Raw genomic sequence first — 20,989 nt, 5'->3', positions numbered from 1 at the left:
CTACCCAGCCTCATATTCTAGGTATCTTAGGTATATAAGGAATCTTATGTATCTAAAGAAATGCAGTGGAAGCAGACCTTAATGGTCAGAATGAAATATAAGAGAAGGTTGTGCTCTAGCATATTCTAGCCCTGGTCCATTTAGAGCTTTCAATACCAAAAATGTGTGTTCAGAAAAATATGAATATCTTTGAATGCAAATGAAACATGTTAGGTTCATGTTGATTCTCTCTTTCCCTTCTCTGAACTAATTGGAATTAGAAAAGGGTCTTCAAGTGCAGCCTCACATATGACATTAAATGCATTGAAATAACAACTTACAGAGTTACTGTTGTGCTTGGGTGGGTAAAAAGAGTATGTCTATTTTAAAGAAAAATATCAAAATTCTACAGTCCCACAACTCAGGGAGTAGTCCACTGAGACTTTCTCTTGTACACATTTTATTTAAATTAACAGAGTGTATGTTCATCTCATAGAGCCAAAGCTCATTTCATTAGGACAAATGCTGAGGAAGAGCCCTGTAGAATGTATTGACAATTAATGCAAAGCATGGTTTGTTCAGACTCTGAGTAGGAAAGTATAGGAAAGCACCCTATTGAAATCTGCGTGGGATGGTGTAACTTGGTGTCCTGCAACAGCAGAGGATTGGACTCGATGGCCTTCACAGCCACTTCCAACTCTACTATTCTATGATTCTATGAAATAGGAGACTAGGGAAGAATTTGCCTAAATGCAAACCATCTGCTTTTTGGATATGGCCTGCTGTTCTTCAGCTAGTGGCTTGGGATCAACAAGCAGATCATATCCAAATCTTAATTCATCAAGATGTTCAACTCTGTTTCCTGTAGTATGAATAAGGATGAAGGATTCTTTCTCATTCATAGTGCATGTGTTAATAAACTTACAGTTGCGAGGATTTGTGTATTATTAGCCAAACTTTTTGTGAATGACCACTATTAGTAACTTTTGTACTTTCTGCCATTCTGTCCGCTCTGGTTTCACTGTTTACAGTTCCCTCACCCCGTGTGTGTGTGTGTGTGTGTGAGAATATAGGCACAGACATTGTTAACCAAGGAAACATTGTATGTAAATGATGAAGTGGAATAAACTCTATGAAAGCTGGTGCCATAATAAATTGCTTTTATCCCAATCAATCTTAACCAGAAAAAATTACTACCATTTCATCTTAGTTTAAGAAGAGCTCCTTTACGAAAAGGCAAATACTGAAGTCAGAGCAAAGAGAAGGAGGAGAGAAACATACAGATTATGATTTTTGTTTGCAAAATGTGCAAATGTTGCAGAAGGCCCAATCTTTCTAAATTATCTTGCCTCGTACATACATTCGTTCCATTTCGTTTTTCTTTATTCCTCCTTGCTTTAGTTTCATAACAATGGTGGTCAACCTGTTGGGCAAGTTTGTCACAAGCCAAATGCAGGGTTTGTAATAGTGCTGCTGCAATTGACATTTATTCCTGCTGCCCCACAAACACACACATACTACATAGTCATTGTGTGGTTGTGGCTCTCGCCAGCTGAAAAAGGAAGTGTGACATGCTAGAGCATCAAGCTGAGGTGGAAGTTTAATCCTTGAAACCACCCCATCTGCTCATGGGCCTTCTCTACCTGGCCATGTTAAGCACCTGTGCTCTGTGTTGGCGCTTCAAGTTTTAAGTCTAATATTAAACTTTATCTCATTGCAGCCTGATCTTGTGCCTATTGGTCCTGCTGAGTCTGAATTGCATTGATTGATTTATATCCCAGTTTGGGCCCTGCCAAATCTGTTGGACATGAGTGTTTTCTGACAGCCAGAGACTAAAGTACAATTATAAATCCATACAGGAAAAAAATCACAAACTGAAGTACACTACCAAAATGTAAACATCAACAGGAGAAGTCTCAGGAATCAAAATCTAGACCAATACCAGAATAATAAACCCATTATAAAGTTCCAGACATCACAGTAAAATCAACCATTTGACAGTTGCCTGTTCTTTCCTAGCACGGTGCTCTGCAGGTATATTGGATTTAGATTCCCTTTAGCCCCTATTATTGATTAGGAGTACTGCGAGTTGTGGTCCAGGACATCTGGAGGGCACTGGGTTGTAGGGCAGGCTGCATTGGCAAATGCCTGCAGCAAAAGTTATTAGTCTTTCCTGTCTCTCTCTACCTGTCAGCTATGAGCTTCAAGCAGAATCACAGTACTGCTGGTGGCTCCAGTGTCAGCAGGACAGTCTATCCAGGATTCAGTCAGAACTTTAAAGGGACTTTACATGGTGCTGAACCTATGTACCATGGATAGCTCATTAAAAGTCTGGACTAAAGCCTGCAGGGGATCCTCCAGCCCGAGCCACCAGCCTCCATTGCACAAACAAGGTATGATCATAAAGCTGATGCTGTGAAAAAGCCTGTGCTTGGCTTTCATCTTTGTGGTGCTTCATAAATAAATGCCCAACCTCAATTGACTTTCTTCAGCATATCAACAATAGTTTGGGCAGGTACAAGCATGGGTCCAGCAGCCCCTCTCATCCCACAGGGTTGCTCATCTGCTCTTCAATAAGAACAGCATATTGCTCTTACTGAAGAGCAGATTAAGATTGTTAATCTCATTAAGATTGTTCAGCATATTAAGTTGCTGACCAAAAACGAAAGGCTTGTGTTAATTTTTTTATCCTCACCTCAGGTACCCTAGTCGCCAAAGTTAACCCCCAAAACATTTCCCCACATGGGCCTTCTGAAATAGCATGCAGATATTTTGTGTAGTGTGGTAATTTTAGATGGTTCGATTTTGCTTCTGTTTCTGGTGGCGTTCCACTGCTGGGACTGCTTCCATCAGGCAGGTTGAGTGTTTTCTTGATTCCCTTCCTCTACAGCCAACTCTGTGCCCTCCAGCTCCAAAGAGCTGAAAAGCTTCTAGACAGTGTTTTTGGACAGTGCAGAGTCTACACAGGTTGTTGTTGTTGTTGTTAGTCGCGAAGTCGTGTCCAATCCATCGCGACCCCATGGGCAACATTCCTCCAGGCCTTCCTGTCCTCCACCATCCCCTGGAGTCCAGTCAAGCTCACACCAACTGCTTCAGTGTCTACACAGGTAAGGAGACGCAAATCCCAACCACCCTAGCAGATACCAACTAGTGGAAGGTCAGATTTAAGCCTCAAACATGTTTTTCTGACACTTTCTGCAAAGAGAAGTTACTGTAGCACCCTGAAAGCAAAACGTATTGAAATAATTCTTAGCTTTTAAAAAATTCTTTTAAAAATCAGTATTTAAAAGGACCTTAAGCACAATGGGACTTTCCTAAGGCACTCTTTCTGCAGGAGAACCACACCATCATGGATAGGTTGTCCAAAAAGTAGAGAGAAGACTTCTTTACTGGCTGGGATGAGCTTCACACAATTTGGTGCTTCCTTTCATGGCCGTCTTCTGTAGCTTGGAAGAATAGAACAGCAGTTTATCCCACTCTTTCTAGATTTTGGAAATGGGATGTTCAACTAGCTTGACCTGAGACTCTGCTGCAATTTAGAACAAATCCTACAACTGCCCTCCAGTTCTCTGCCCTCTAAAAGCTCTGCTGCCCACCTAAAGCTTCTCACACAATTTAGTGTGAATTGCAGCTTACTACTTCCAGGTTTTCTTCAGATTTAAAATAAACCCCATAGTTGGTAAGTCATTATTCTCTGTTTGCAGTAACACAGAGTTGAAGCTACTTAATGATTCTATGGACTTACAAGAGATTGGAAATATTACAGCTTTCTGTGCATTACAGTAAATATAGTTATTCATTTCCCCAGAATAACAGTTTCAAAGCTATTTCAGTAACAGTTTAACCACCAAAATTGGACCACTGCGAAGGAATTCACTCATTAGAAAGCAAACCATCAGCATTTCTTTTCCTGATGTGAAACAAGCATTCATTTAGGATGCTGTTAATTTTACTGTTCATCAGACCACTATATGGTTTTAAACTGTGTTTGCCAAGTTAAGCACAACTCATGCACGCTTCCTTATGACATTGCTGGCAGCGTTCACCGATGCTATTCAGATGTTGAAAGACATCAGAAGCATCTGAAATATGGGCAACTCAGCATTTTACATGCATAGCTTAGAACTGGAATGTTCTGTGCTGTGTTGCAAGTTGTAAAGAGCTGAAAGAAAAATGGGACCATGGTCCCATTTGATGCCAAGTAGTAAACCATTCTGAGCATGCCTGTTTAATTTCCAGCACGATGTATTTTTTTCTGTTACTACCCTGATAATTGTTTTGATTAATGAAACTATTCAGTCTCACAGGTATACCATTCTTGTTCTTACAAGCTATCAGAGGTGCTGCTCAAACATCATGACTAACAAGATTTCAGTTAGTTGCACCAGGAGGTGGGTGTTTCTTAGCCTTTGAAGAGAATGTGCACTCACCTTCCACTGATCGTGGCATGGTGGAATAGTCACTTCCTTAGAGAATCAGTGGTTCTAGATCAGAGATCGAGAACCTCTAGGAGGTCAAATGTAGCTGAATTCGTTTGCTGCTATCTCTGGTATTTAAATATAATTATGCTGTCCTTTGTAAGCAGAAAGGCTGTGGCCCAAAGGTTTGCTCCTGAGTAGACCTGCATAGAATTGGCTGTTTTGTTGTAAAAATGTTCATATTTGTAAGAATGACATTAAGATCTGCCCACCTTGCTTTCCTTTTCCTTAACTTCACCCTGTATCCTTGGACATTGTATACCCTGAGACTCTTCCCAAATTGGAATTTTTCCAGGTAGGAAAAAGCCTGAGATCCCTGTTTTGGGACATTCTTGTAGCTCTTGTATAGCAAAATTCTTTTGTTAATACCCATACGGAAGCTTTAGAAGCTTTCTTGTATAAAACTGCCATGTTTGGTTCTCTTATTTCATCCTAGAGGTCCTTAAATAAAAGCCATTGCTGTTCTCTTCACCAGAAAAAGGCATGTTTGCATTAACTAGAAAATTACTCTGGAGTGTCCAGGGTTTGTTAATTTGGGTATTCATAGCTATTGTTCCTAGTAGCTCCCTGGTGAAGACAATAAAATACCCACCTGGAGTACTGAAGAATCTTTGCTGGTCAAAGAGGACAAGACAGGAGTAGACTAGTAATAGCTTGATCTGTCTGGCATTGATCACACCTGTCCTTTAAATATCTCTGAATGGCGTGGGTCATTCCCCACCCCCAAACCTGCCTAAGCAGAGAAGTAGTAATGGACCCAAGAGAGGCAGTGTGGTGGTTAGAGGGTTAGCAAGCACTGTGGTTAAGCAGAGGTATGATACCTGATCTCTCTGATCTAATGTTGTGATCACTATAGCTTGCTATATGAGAGAGCTTCATATGTTCAGCAGCCAGCAAAAATAATTTATTAAGGCTGGAATGCATTCTAGTGATAAATGAATTCATTTGGTGCATCGTTTCATCAAAGGTCTGCATATTACCTCTCCCAAAGATTTACCTTCATGCACTAGCTAAATATTTTTGTAATTATTCCAAATCTGAAAAACTAATGAGCATTATTTTCATTCTTGCCTAATCAATATGGTCATTATGTTGCTTGTATAAATATAATAACAAGCCCTCATTTAGAGAAGGAGAACCAGTATGAGAAAGCAATAAATAGCCAGACACAACATTTGTGGAGTTCATAATGAATGCTATTTAAATTTCTGTGTTATGCTGATAAATGTTAGCTGTTTGGAGAAACCTAATCTGACTGATAAATAGCTCACATAAACTGGCTGTGATCAGAGAAGCAACATCCTTCCAACAATGCAAGTATGAATTGCTGCAGCTGTATGCAAATTGGAAGTGAAAATTGAAATGTATATACAGCATCCAAAATAATTGGCTTTTCCAAAATAATTGCCTTTAACAAACTGACAACGTGTGACTGAAAATAACTAAGCTTTGTATCTGAAATCCTGACAGAATAGATAGATGAAATTGTTCTTTGTAATGCGCTTCCAAATAATTTCCAATATCTTAATAACATTTCCAGCACAAGTGACACTTGAAAAAGGAAGCGATTTGGCTGTTATCTCACGGAAATACAAAATGTTCCATTATTATTTTTTTAACTTCCAACTGGCTACATTGGTTGTAGAATCCCTTTCCTTGAAAATCTCCATGCGAAAAAAGGGTCAGGCCTCTTTGGACACAGGCTGTTGATACAGTGGGCAAACATTTTGTACTTTCCCAATTTCCACAAGATATTTTTCAGACAGATTTGGTTTATTCCCTGCTTCTCATGGCAGTCTGCTCTGAAATAAATTGGTTCATTCTGGTATTAATAAATACATTTTAGTACTCATTATTTCAGTCCAGTATTCAGGAAACATAATTAAGGTTAACACTAAGGAACAGGAACAGTATATAGATCCTATTAGCACTATAAGGAAAGGTAGCCATCTTGACCATAAGTAAAATTCCAAAATATGTATCATCATCATTTATTAAGTCCACCAAAAGATCAACATCAAGTCAGTTCTTCTGCCTCCCCTACTTCCCACCACAACCTGCTTTTATAACCTCTTCCCTGATAAAGAGTTCTTGAGATCTCAGAAGTTTACACATTTTGTAAGATTGGTTGGTTGCCTAAAGGTGTTACCCAACTATTGATATTGATGCTGTATCCCTGTTCTGTCATTCTTGTGTTTGTGCAATGACAGGAAGAGCGGAGATGTATTTAGTGGCGCTATCCTCTCCACTGCATCCCTGCCATCTGCCCCACCACCCCACCAGCAGGGAACCTTCTGCACTTCTTTGGCTCCCTATGCAGTCAGGGACCTCAATCACATGAGGAATCTGCGTACATAAAGAAGGCTCCCTGTTCAGACCTTAATCAGCCCCTCCACACATCTAGAGAGATGGTAATAGTATGGATGCAAGCAGAGGGACCAGCTAGTGTGCCCTTGTAAGTCTAAACATGCGAGGCTTTTGCTGCCTGCCTGGCCGTTATGAATGGGACCAGAAAGGATGTTCACTGGCACCTCTTTTGTTTACCTCTGAGTTTAATAACATAGCTTCAAGAGTCTCCCCTCCCAAATAAATACTAGCTTCAGAAGAGGTTAGGGTTCTGTGTGTGTTTTTCCAGAAGAGGACTGCAGCAGGAGAAGAAAGCACCGTCACTGGTGAAGTTCATAATTACATTCTCTCACCTCAGCTGATGCAGTTTGTATTCAAGAGGTATCAAAGAAAGGGAAAGACCAAAAATACCAGCATACTAAAAAACTGCAACTAAAGTCCTTACTGCTACTAATTACACCTTCAGGGAGGCATTTCTTTCCTTTAGAGGAGATGCTGGGAAACCATTCCATGAGGGATGATGGGGAAAGAGGACGGACCAGAGAAAGATGGGTATCTGAAGATCCTGGAAGTGTCCACCCCCAGTAAATACATTGCTGACCCAAAGGGGCTCGGCTTAGGAAAGGTTAGGAAGGTTTCTTTTCCCAGAGAAAACTTGGAGGCTGGGGAGCAATGGAAATGACAATATGAACAGGCAGCAGGACCCTTGATGGTCACACCTGGACAGAAGGCTGCACAAGCACACCACCTCTCCCACCATGGTGAGACAGATTCTCTTTAAATTGTAAAGTGTAGTCAGTATTTCTAAATTTTCATGCATAGGCATCAAGTAGCATGGGCATATTTCATGCAAATCTTTGTCCTTTTGAGGGGAACACTCTGTGAGTGTCTGTCTCGGGGAACTGGAGAGTCAGCTGAACCTGCAGCAGTGCTTTAAAAACCCTGATCGTGGCCCGAGGATTATGTTTAAGTCAGAATTTGCACAGTCGGGGTAAACAGGGGTGTTCCAAACACAACAAGCAATTGACTCTATGACATAAAGCAGCAGTAATGTGGGTGGTGATGGCATATGGCAGTGTTTTAATTGTGTGGCTTATAGCAGTGTGCAGATGCTAAAGATCATTTCCTTGATATGATAACCTTCCAAAAACTCTGTCAGACGAGGAAAGTTGGAACTCTTTAATAGAAGAAAATATAATAATAATAGTAGTAGTGATCTTGCACCTTTCTTTCCTTCAGAAGTTATTTGTGCACTGTTTCTAAAACAGCTTTAGATGTTTTTCACAGATAATTGCAACCTTGTAAGAAAAGCATGTAAAGCTTGCAGGGAGTGTGGAAAGCAGGCTTTCAAGTACTCTTGCCAGTTCTAAAGGATAGACAAACTACCCAAGCCACAAACAAATGCAACTTTAAGATTAATAGTGTCTGATTCCTTGGACAGTATCCCAAAGGCTTAGACTGACAGAGTGGTAAATGAATTTGGACTGAAGACTTGGGTAATATTTTCTCCTTCACACATAAGCACTTTCTGTTCGACTTTGTCCCATCCTGCCCCTGTAAGCATCACATTGCGGGCATTCCCATCCTCTACAAGGTCACATATTGTCTTCTCCATTATAGCAACCACTATAGCAATTATATCTACAGGAATTGAGCAACGAATAATAGAAGGATCATTGGAAATTGTAAAATGTATGTTTTAGAAGTTTTTCTTGTAATTATTATTATCAATTTTCCCATGATCCGTATTTCTTAATTTTATCTGAGTGGTGGCTTATGAATCACACTCTCTCCCACACCCCCTAAAAAGCGAGAATACATTACCAAAAAAGAAGACAAAAGAGGATACTGGATTGCATTGTATATGTAATATTTATCTATAGATGCAAATTCATATTTTTAATATAATTGGGATGGGATGGGATATCTGACAGTAATGCAGAAAACTATGACCAGATGACCTGTACTAAGTTGCCAGTCCCACTGCTGTTGACAGGCAACTTCAAAGCCACTGCTCTCATTTTTTCAAGTCCTTTAAATTGGATTTGGACTGGAAAGCTCCTAAAATATAGGGCAGTCCTTTGTAGAAGGACACACATGGCTAACCTACTATTCACATACTGGTGATGATCAGGGATAGATGGTATACATAAAGGCCAGGAATGCTCAAAAAGGAGAATGGGATTTACTGGTAGATCACAGGGTACTTTGCAAGTATTTTTGGAGCCAGGTGATTTAACTAGCAGCATAATTAAATACCCCCCTCCCACCTAATAAAGCATGGAGTGAGGATGGGTCTAAGCACCATTGACTCCATCCCTCTAGTGTAAACATATTCTCATGCTTGGAATGAAAGCCAAGCTCATAAGAAGCAACCCCTATCAAGGGGTCTAAGCAGCAGCACTAGTTTCAGGCATTTGGGTGGGTGGGGAAGAATTGAGCAGAATTGGTCAGACAAGTTTCCACAGGGGTCCATTTTGTCCCCCTTGCTATTCAACATCTACATGAAACCGCTGGGAGAGGTCATCAGGAGGTGTGGGCTGCGGAATCATCAGTACGCTGATGATACCCAGCTCTACCTCTCGTTTTCAACTAATCCAGGTGAGGCAGTGGCTGTACTGAACTGGTGCCTGGCCGAGGTAATGGGCTGGATGAGGGCCAATAAACTGAGGCTCAGTCCAGACAAGACGGAGGTCCTGTTGGTGGGTGGGTCGGGCTTCAGGACCTTGTCCTTAATGGGGTTGCATTCCCTCTAAGGGACAAGGTTTGCAGCTTGGGAGCGCTCCTCGACCCAGAGCTGTCATTAGAAGTTCAGGTGACGGCGGTGGTGCGGAGCGCTTTCCTTCAGCTTCGACTGATCCATCAGCTGGGTCCCTACCTGGAGAACAATTGCCTGGCAACAGTGACACATGCACTGGTAACTTCCTGATTAGACTTCTGTAACGCGCTCTACGTGGGGCTGCCCTTGAAGAAGGTCTGGATACTTCAATTGGTGCAAAACAGAGCTGCCAGGTTGCTGACGGGGACTGGGCGTTGTTCTCATATAACCGCAGTTCTCCATCAGCTTCACTGGCTTCCCATTGAAGTCCGGGTCCAATTCAAGGTGTTGGTTATCACCTATAAAGCCCTCAACGGCTTGGGACCTGGTTATCTAAAGGAGCGCTTACGTCCATATATGCCCTCCCGCCCCCTGAGATTAGCGGCAGAGGCCCTCCTCTGGGAACCCTCTGTGAAAGTTATTAGGAGAGTGAGTATCCGGAGGAGGGCCTTCTCTGTGGTGGCGCCCCACCTATGGAATGCGCTCCCCAGAGAGGTCCACCTGGCGCCATCGTTATTTGTTTTTTGGCACCAGGCCAAGACCTTTTTATTTAAACATTTTAATTGTTAATTGATTATTTATTGGGTTTTATATTGGGTTTTATACTGTGCTGAAATGTCTCCAAAATTTTTAAGGTTCATTGTGTAAATGATATCTGTTTTTTAAGCCGCCCTGAGGCTTTTTGCGAATGGGGCAGCATAAAAATGTTTTAAATAAATAAATAATTCAACCTACCATCAGCAGTACTATCCCACAATGCCATGCCTAAAACACTGCTCTCTTGAGCTTCTTTCTGGCATGCCAGACCACCGATATAACCTACTAAGAACTGTCCTCTGTCAGACAGAAATGAGCCAAGAGGTGGATGGAAGCATTAACCTGGACTTCTGGGGCTTCAGACCTGGGTCACAGTTCTGTCTGAAACATCAGACAAGGCAATGAGCAACCACATTTCAGAGGTTGGCCGAACAGGCCATCAAACCTAATCAAAGTCAACAGGGATGGGTAAGAAACATGGTCTGCAGTCTTGCTATATAGAACTGTGGAAGAAGCTGATAAGACATTGAGCAATAGTTCACAGGCAAAGGATAAAACATCAGGTGATAAACAGATGTTGACTGTGGGTGCCTATTTCCTAGGTTTATAGATCCTGTCTCCTAAAAAGAGTTTTATGTTTTTAAACTGGAGTCAGATGAAACCGGCCAGATATTAATAACTGTAACAGCCATAATAATCATGAGCAGCCAAGTTCATCAGAGCTTGAGCTTAACTTTCTTATTCCTTCACAGTTCTGTCCCCGACTTCATCACTGTTACGAAAAAAGATTATACTCATTCTTAACTGACTTTATTTCATTCCTAGTACTGTAGTCAATTTTGTGCTCTTGTCAGCTTGTCAAGCTTTATTGTTCTTCCTTCCTGTGTGATTGCAAAGCAGTGGGTCAGTGGTAAATTGTACCCTCCACCGTTGTAAATCCTTTCTTTTTTATTTTTGATTCACAATAGTAAGTAGCTTAGGGATGACAGCATTTTCCATTGCAAAACTAATACTTATTTTAAAATGGAGAACTCCATTGTGTTAAGGTATTGTCTGTATGTCTTTCTGTAAGAATGTAATCTTGTATAGATAGGGTACGTAGTATAAAATAGCATTATTTCCCATAGAAGAGAGCTGGTATTGTGGGAAAAAGCCTTATCACTCTCTCCATTTGCATGATTTCAGCATATACAATTTTGACAGCATAGGAAGAACGTATGGAGATGCAACTTCCATCTGATGCACTCATGTTTGGATCAGCGCAGCATCAGAGACAAAGCCAAGGTCAATAGCCAGGTGATCTGTCCAGGGTGACTGAAACTTGCCATTTGGACCTAGGAAGTTATAGTTTCAGACTGGGCAGGTACATAGGCAAACAACAGGATAAGTACTATATAGAATAGATACAGTTTACAAAACCTCTGTGCCACCATTCAAGCTTTTTGAACCCATGCAAGTGAATACTGGAGAAATGGAGAAATGATTGTTTTAGCCTTCTGCCAATTTCTGGCTATCACCATTTTCAGACTCAACTTGTGTAAAATCTGCTATCTTTAGCAGGCACCTCTTAATTGTTCAGTTCAGCACAGTAGTAGTTTTATGTTACTCATTTCCATTAATTTTACAGGACTGTTCATGAGTAGCTGATTTGTGTATGCAGTGCATCCTAGAATTTATTGTCAAGGAGAAAATGAATAATGAGCAATAAACATAGGTGTTATTTGTTATTGAGATATAGAATAATGTTTGCCTGTAAATAACGTGCAGTGTAAAACTCTCCCCTTTGTAATTACTTTTGGCAGATTAATGAATCTCTTTGTTGTGAATTTGCTCAACCTTGACTTTTTTGTGGGAACATTGACACTTAGGCCAGTGAGTGCAACAAGGTTATTTTTTCATAATACTCATTCTAAAGAAACTTTATTTAGTGACTGTCTTTATTCATGTTTACTGCATTCACCTTATGCAGGAGGCAGTACATAAAAACACAGAGAAGGACGACCACATAAATGTGTTGGGATTGCTTGGTTCAAGAGGAATTCTTCCTTACCCAAGTAATGCCTGCTATGCTGTCTCACCCAAATGAACCTGTCCTTCGTATTCCTGGAATGTGCCCAGGTTCTTGCCATTTAGAAAAAGTCATCTGTATTTGTATTAAGATTTATATATTTATATATGCATGTCTAAAAGGACATTTCCAAAATGTCCAGCTGCTTGCTTTCTAGATTAACCAAAGCTTAGTTTTGCTACTTGTGGGCTTCTTTTTAATTTTAATTGACTATTGACTCATGGTCAATAATAAAGAGTGTTCTGGGTGATAATAAAATGAAGGCTACTTACTTTTATTGTGAAAAGATGTGGTGTAGTGGTTAATGACACTGAAACTGTTGGCCAGAAATGGTCAGCACTCTGACAGTTCGAGCCCAGCCCCACGAGATGGAGTGATCCCCCGTTGTTTCTGCCCACCTAGCAGTTCAAAAGCATACCATCTGTGAGTAGATAAATAGGGACCACCATTTTCTGGTGGGAAAATCTGGCTATGTTTGCATAGAAGTGAGAACCAGAGCTGGATCTGCCTGGATGCATTTGGCAAAGGATTGGTGGCAAAAAGCCCCAGATGAGCCGGCTTCCTCAAAGAGTATTGCCAGCCAGCTAGTGTTAAGCTGGATCACCCCCCTGTGGTGCACTAGTGCAAGAAAAGACTAGCAACTGTCAGCAGCACGAACATCTACCACATTGTAGACTCCCTGGGCATGTATGCCATACACTAAATAAAATAAACTTTTACTGCAAAATGTCAGAATCTTCTGGCAATTTCTCCTGGTCTCCTACAATGCCAACAGAGACAATAATCACATTTTGGTATGTTTTGTCTGGAAAATAAATTGAGGAACCAAAGGTTTAAATACCAGTAGAGATTAGCTAGTGCAATGGGAATCTTTCTTTATTTCCTCCTCTGTGTCATGAAGTCGAGAGGCATATCCAGTGACCAAGATAGATTACTAAGCACTCTTAATCCTTGGACTTGGTGAACAGGTGTACCCAAACAGATGAATCTCCATTTTTTCTGGATTCAGCTTCATTTTATTGGGCCTCATCTGGTCCACTGCCACTTCAATGAAGAAGTGATGATCCAGGCTTCTAGACTGTAAGTGAGCAGTGGTAAGAACCCATCTCATTCCCTTAAAAGGATGTTTGCAAGAAACACATTATAAAAACTTTCTCTAGATTTGTTTAGATATAATTGAAATATAAGGACGGTCAACACTCAGCTTCCAGGAGAAAAAGTTAATGAGTCATACAAAATTGGCCCAACTCTCATGAAAATATTTGGGACTGAAAAATAAAAGCAGTATTATGCAGAAGCATCTACAATCCAAATAAACAGGCAATCTTATCTGTGTGTAAACACCATTTCTGTTAGCGTCAAGGCAGAAAAACCTAAAATGCTTGCTTAGCATATTACTCTTTGACAACAATGTTTATAACATTATCCATTAGATAACAACCAATAAAGCAATTATAGAAGTTTCTAGTTTATGATGGCGCTAGATGGAGTCATCACATATTGCACAGAGCTCAACTGCAAGATGGGGTTGGTTTATCTGTGAACATCATGTAACAACCCTTTTTGTGTTACTGTTAAAGGGCATTTTGCTATTTATGGGGCCTCCTTTTAATTTCAGCATATCAATTATCACTGAAACTGCTTGCAGCTTGTCTAGCCATGTGACTTGAAGAGAATGATGCAGAAATCAGAAGTATTAATTCAGTATCAACCTTTCTATGACAAGAAACGTTCCCAAAGGAACAGCGCAGAAGGCTTCAGTGCCTGACCCAGCTAGACTCTAGGCCAAAATACATAGAGACACACAGCTATCTCCTACCTCTGTGAGAAGAATCCTGTGAGAAAGGGGCAGGCAAGGCATGCCTCAGAGCCTGCTGCAGCTGGGCTGCTGTATCACCTAGTCCTAGGGCCTTCCAGCAATAGCTGCTCTACAGGAAGCTTCCTGATGACCAGGTATTGTTTGTTGTGTGTGTATTCTGATATAAAACTTCTTAAAAGGATTTTTATCTTGAAAGGCAGGATAACCGTACTTCAAGTAGAGAGTGAGCCAAGAAATTAGAAGAAGACTGAGACATGAAAGGGCAGCAATGAAGGAACTAGAGAAGTTCATTGAGTGTAAGGTTGTTCCACTGGAGGCCAAGGCCAAGATCTATCTATGAGTGTTAAATCTGGACAGTGAACAAAGCTGACAGAAGAAAATTGATGTGTTTATTTGAGATATGGTGCTGGAGGAGAGCTTGGTGAATACTCTGGACTGACAGGAGAATGAGCAAGTGGGTCCAATATCAAAACAAGCTAGAACTTTCCCCGGAAGCAACAATGACAAAACTGAGGCTGTCATATTCTGGACATATCATGAGAAGGCAAGGCTCATTGTAGAAGTCCATGATGCTATGGAAAGTCAAAGGCAGAAGAAAAGCAAGGCCAAATATGAGATGGGTCCATGCCATAAAGGAGGCCACAGCCTTGTGTTTACAAGAGCTGAGCAGGCCTGTCGAGGACAGGGCATCTTTGGAGGGCACGCATCCATAGGAGTGCCATGAATCAGAGATGACTTGATGGCACGTAGCAGCATATTAGATCTTCATATGATCTCTGTGTGTGTCTCTCTCTTCCTCTGTGTGTGTGTGTGGGGGGGGGGTTACATAGATAGAGATAATTGCACCCTCTATTGGGTGAGTTATTTATAAAATTGATTTATCTTCCTGTCGGTAAGAAATGAAAGAAATTCTTGGAGGAGAAAAAGAAATAATACCAGCAAAACCAAGTACTGTGCTTCACATACTGTTCCATTTCATTGCTTTTGGGAGCATTCATTAGGAAAGGTAGCTAAACAAATGATTTTCTATGCCGTCCAGCCCATGGTTTTTATTGTGTGCTGCATTAGCAATAGCTGTTGTCTCGGTAGACAACAACAGCAAAGATGCAGAGGACTTCTAATTACTTCCAGGAGGAGTGAGAATATAAACGGCATAGCAAAACATGTGATCAAATCATTTTTGTGCTGTGGAAAGGACATGTGACGCAGTAAAGACAATATTTTATTTGCAACATTTTTTTGCCTATTTCTGAGAAGTACCTTCCTTTTCAGCCCTTAGATTTTTGATCAGAGCACCATAACAATGGGCAAGTACACATTCCCAGGTAGAAATCTTCCTGCCTTTCTAACCTGAACTACATTTGAATTCATAAGTTTCTGTTACTGCATCATTAGTCCTGTTTCAAATCATTAATCTCTTCAACTGTACCTTAATAGATATGATATATTAAAATCTTTTTAGTATGATATAAGCCTTCTCTGCTGTTACAATTTTTTGTGTCTTCCACTTTTTCAGAATTACATTTAGTTTAAATAATGACAGCTACAACATTTTGCAGTCCTCAAATTATTATCTTACTAAGAGCCAAACCACAAGGTACACTAATCACATGTATTGCAGGACTATCTTTGTATTTACTATGGCACAGGTGCATGCAATTTTGATTCTGATCAGGACACCACACTCCAGAAAAGGAGAATTAAATTTTCTCCCATTTTTCCTCCCAGATTCCCCTCCACCATAGCAGTAGGGTGTCAAAGAAAGAAAAAGAAACTGATGCCAATAATTGTGATATGACAATAATTGCTCCCTTCTGTAGAACCAGACTTCACCAACAGCATGGGTATTATGATCTGGTTGCCTGCTGTTTTAAAAAGTTTATTAATGGCTGCAGATGTGAGGTTTAACTCTCCCTCCCACGTCCTTGCTTCTGATTCTCTTTTTTCAGTGAAAATAACCCCTGAACCTCCTTTTTGTCACATGGAGTGAAGCACACACACATGGGACCACCACATCCATTCAAGAGAATCCTTCACAGGTGATGCCTGAATAGGCTTCTATTAGGAAGCCCTTAGGGCACTGCTGCTTAACACCAGTACTTTGAACTGAGTCCAGAAATGCAGTAAACACCAATCTGACTATTCAAAAATCTACTGTTGCTATGTCATATTAGCCAGTTAAGACCTTTGGCAAGTGCCACTCAGCAACGCTGCTGATGTTTTGTTTTTGGTTATGCTCTTTGGCTTGGTCAGAGAAGGAGAAATCCTTCAGAGAAAGTGAATAATAAATAACAAGATGGACTTGTCATGTCTTTAAAGGACATGAAAATGCCAATGTCTGTTAATTTTGAAATATCTAAGAATATAGTGACCTGGTAAAACTTCCTTGAATGAAAAAGAATGACTGAGCAGAAAAATAAGGAGATTAATGCTACCACCCTAGGGATTTTCCTCCCCAACGGAAGTTCATAAATATTGCATTTTTCTCCAATATATAGCTTAGCTTGAGACATTTGTAAGGTAAAAACTGACCTTAGAAACACCATATTAAAATATCATGGAAAAATGCAATTATAATAAAAGGTCATGAGATAAAATATCCTTTGCAATTGCAGTATACAATCACAAAAATCCAGATGGTAGTCCTGCACAGGTAATAATATCTCAGTCATTTCCTGCAGTACTGAGAAAATTGCCCACTGTTATTATTTTCTCTTTCAAACAGATACTTTTGAAAGCATCTCAGGTACATATTTAAATCTGGGGAAGAGGTTTGACCTTTTATTTAATAACACATCTATCCTCAAACTGCAGCATATATTGTAGCAAATAATAAACTCACATATCTCATGACAATGTTGCTTCATTGAAACAAATATTACCCACATAACAAATGGTGCATTACTGCCAAGAGACAAATTTGGTTTGGTTTGGTTTGGTTTGGTTTTGAGGGTAATGTAACAGTCAAAATTTGCAAAAATGGTTCTTTTTGCATTCCGAACAAATATGCTGAGGCTATTCTGTTACAAAAAGAAATGGTCCAACACTGTCAGCTCAAACACACCAACAACATGTGTGGACGGGACTGTGTGCAGAGTCCTGAACTTGTCATGCAGCACCAGCATTGCACTGTAAGCCATGTCAATGCCTCAGAGCAGCACGAGGACGTCTGCACGATTGCTCCAGCACAGCAACACCCAGCAGCACCAGCTAGTGCAGTTCAGGAATGGTCTGCGAGGGGCATGGTGACAATAATATAGGGGCAAAGGTCTGAGAAGGTGCTTCCACAGGACACTTCCATTACAGGCCCCCAATTGCGCTGTATCCACTTTCAACAATTACTTTTGGGCAGATACCTGAACAGGTTTACAGAGGAACCTGAGTTTGGTGGATTAATGGTTTGACTTAATTTAAGGCAGCTCTATAGAAGCTAAAGTCCTAGGATCTCTCTGAAGGGACCAGATAGTGTGTGATGAGAATGACTTCTGCATTGGGTAACATGGACAAACAGTTTGACCTGGTTTAACATAGGTTCCTAACATTGCTATGAATGAGGAAGGAAAACGAGACCTGACAAAAGAATGAAGTGCTCAGTGAAGCAGCACAGAGCTAATGGGGAGACAGGTAGAATTTGAAAGTTTGGTTTTATAGCCTCATTTACAGACAGTGAAGAACAAATTACAATTTTATGTATAGTTACTCCCTTATTTAGCAGATTATTATATATTATCCCTCCCCACCCACCTCTCTCCTCTTTTTCCCTCTCCTTTCAATCACTATATTTTACTTCTGGTGTCATTATGTTTTTTTTTCCCCAGACATCAACATGGCAGGAGAGCCTAAACCATACAGACCTAAGCCAGGAAACAAGCGGCCACTTTCAGCTCTCTACAGGTACGCTGATCTACTCTTTACAATAATTGGGAACAGCTTCTAGGGATTTGCAAAGATTGCCATTTATTTGCATAGCTAACTAGCAGGAAGCCTCTTGGCACAGGAAGCTTGCTGGGGAATTAAAATGGCAATTTATTCACTAAGAAGCTTCAGGTGGACCTCAGTCCTATAACTCCATCTTGATATAGTGCGGGTTTTCCCCACCAGAGAGTGGGACAAATTATCAGCTACAGCCAAGAAAAGAAATGAGTTTCATGAAACTGCAAACAAGTATTCCTCCACATTGTCCTAGCATATGTAGTGTGCATTGGAACTCCTTTTGTTAGTCTCATGTATGCACTTGTCCTTAGGGTGGCTATTCTAAATTTAACCCTTGAAAATAAGCCTTCCTGAGACCCACTGGGTATTGGACAGGGTAAAAAATACCCAAATAAATAAATATATTTTCTTTTTTTAGATATTTGTATTATTGGGAGATAAACAACTTGGAACCAGGATATTCTACCTGTTCTGATGTGAACTTGCCTAGTAAATTCCTCATAAGTCCAACTTTGAGATAATTGCCGAATTTGTTTGAGTAGGTAGTTATCAACTGACTTGGTGACACAGTTATCTGGATATATTTCAGTTTTATTTCCAGTGTGGGTTGTCACTGATGGTCATCCTGATGAATAAAAGGGAAAGGAATGGGGGGAAAGTGTTTTAATCCTAGGGACTTGATCTAGTCAAGGCACGTGCTTCAGATTCAAGCATACTCAGGAAGAAATGAAACTACTTGTGTCAAAGATGGCATACAGTTTATTGAACACACATGTAGTGATGAAATATTGATGCAGATTATCAATGAACAAGCCCCCCCCATCACCCCCCCCCAAAAGAACAGCTTAAATCCATTTAATTACAGGGCTTCCTGAGGCAACAGACATTGCTTTCAAGATGTTACTTAATTGACACCTTGGCCCTCCTAGTTCCAAGCAAAAAAAACCTCAAAGAACAAAACACCTTGCTATGCATTTTATACACTTCCTCTCTTCCTCTTGTCCAGAGTGTAAATATGATAGCCCTACTTCCAGGGAGCCAAGGGAGGAAGGGTAAGAATTGACTCAGCTAGCTTCAGCAAAAGGAGAGCAGGCATCCTTATTTCAAGAATGAGGTAAAGAATTCACAGTGCCTAGTAGTTTGTGATCTCCTACCCTCATTAAGGCCCCACAGGTTTATCAGAGCAATTCAGCCTAATGAGTATCTACATTTAATGCCTGTGCTACACACTGGGAACAACTTATTTATTTATTGCACTTCTGTGCCACCCTGTAGTCCGAAAGCTCTGTGGGCAGTTTACAAATTTCACACATAACTTTCCATCACAGTTTCTGAATACATAGTACAAACTCTAATTCTTCCGGACCTCTTAGCAGAAGTAAACTTTCCAGTAAATTAGTTCAAGCTCCTTGGATGATCTAGGCAACACTTCACTTCTCGGCCATTCTCTTACCATTGTGTCTGGTGCCCAGCTGGGTAGCTCTTCCCGAAAAGTTGCCCATACAATACAGAGACTGTGCTGGATTTTAACCAGTTCACAAGTGTATTGGTTACATCTTGGAATATGACATGGCATATGAAAAGTTGTCTTAATTGGGCAGTTCATGTATTGGGTGGCTCTTTAATAAAATGAGGGTTCACTGGAACAAGAGTATATCCTTCCATGGTGTGTACCATTCCCTTCTCCCCAGGAGTGGAGTTGGCTTTGAGTTGGGCTGCAGCCCTTTGGTCCCACCCTCCAGGAAGCACCTCTGTCCTTGTAAGGGAGGGTTCATGTTCTCCTTTCCCCTTTGATTTATATCTGGACCATCTGCCTAAAAGTTGTGCCGATCCTGCCCAGCCATTAACTTTCTATTACTTTCCATTGCTGTGGGAAAGATAAAATTATGTGAAGCAAGCAAGCCAACCAGCCAGCCTCATTAGGTAAAATTTCTTCCTAGCCACTTCCACCAGCAGCTGACTTATGTCCACAGCACTGGACCTATATTGAAAGGGGTCAAGGCTGAGCCAAGAGTTTGATTCCCTTTCAGTAGCTGCAGTGCAGACCAGAATTGAACCCCCCACCCCCAGTCTGCTGCCAGACCCCTCCCCTCCAGCCTATTGCTATTGAATTTACCTATTGAGCCAAGGTAAATTCACTGGCAGGAAACTGCATAAAGCTTGGACCACCACATCCCCTTTCCCACCACAGCCATCCATCCCTCAGTGCCAACCAAGGAGAGCTCAGGACTCAAGCCTGTGAGTACCATTAATGTTAGAAAAGTGTGCACAGTTACACAATATATTCTTGACTTAATCCAAGTGATCATTCTCCCCAAATGAGTTTATTATAGGAAATTGCAAGATAAACATGAATCGCCTTTGGTCAGCTCTATGCATAATCTGCTGAGTTGTCTGTAAATATTAGCAGAGATACAAGGGATAAAAACATGAAGTGTCTGTCTTAAGAGATGTGTGGGAGGCAGCTTTCTACTGTTCCTGATTACAAACAGGCATTTAATACTGCTGGTTATCTGAGGTAGAACCATCAACACTATTTTGCTAAGCCAACTCTGATGGGCTTATTACAGTTAGTTGATGCATAATGACTTTGGTATTCTTTCCTTGATGTATGATAGAAAAAGGTCAGCTGGCATCAGCCTTTCCAAATAATTATTGATACTTGAAAAGCAGTGCTTAAAGATGACAGCTAGATATCTATTTCCACATATTGTCAGTGCTGATTTCAGTGCTTAGTGCTTTATCTGTATTGATCTTATCCATTGAAAGGCATCAAATAGGCAATTCTGGGTTTTTTTCTAATATAAAACCTTCCAAATCTTATCATCTGCAAGTGCATGTGTCAAGAGCAAAAAAAAAAAAAAAAAATTAAAGCAAATAGACTATTGATTAGCACCATTTTTTCCTTTTAGAATATTCAAAAATATGCCTGAAAAATGAGAGGGTGAGAATGGAATTGCAAGTACTGAAAATAGTTCATCTCTATTCCCCCACTCCAGGCCTAGGTGCAG

General features: G+C 40.6%; 1 protein-coding gene across 3 annotated transcripts in view; it reads left to right on the top strand.

Moving 5' to 3' along the window:
* Positions 1-20,989, top strand: part of RALYL (RALY RNA binding protein like) — a 302,850-nt gene that overhangs the window by 235,348 nt on the left and 46,513 nt on the right. For all 3 annotated transcript variants that reach the window (XM_044424344.1, XM_044424342.1, XM_044424343.1), the window contains one exon: positions 17,864-17,939. In XM_044424344.1, coding sequence (XP_044280279.1) covers positions 17,872-17,939 — 68 coding nt within the window. In that variant the 5' untranslated portion in view covers positions 17,864-17,871. The remainder of the gene's footprint in view (positions 1-17,863; positions 17,940-20,989) is intronic.

This window comes from Varanus komodoensis, unplaced genomic scaffold, assembly GCF_004798865.1.
Source record: "Varanus komodoensis strain SLA01 unplaced genomic scaffold, ASM479886v1 scaffold14_1, whole genome shotgun sequence".
NCBI lineage: Eukaryota > Metazoa > Chordata > Lepidosauria > Squamata > Varanidae > Varanus > Varanus komodoensis.
Note: the sequence above shows the minus strand (reverse complement) of the source record. Positions and strands in the feature narration are given on the sequence as shown.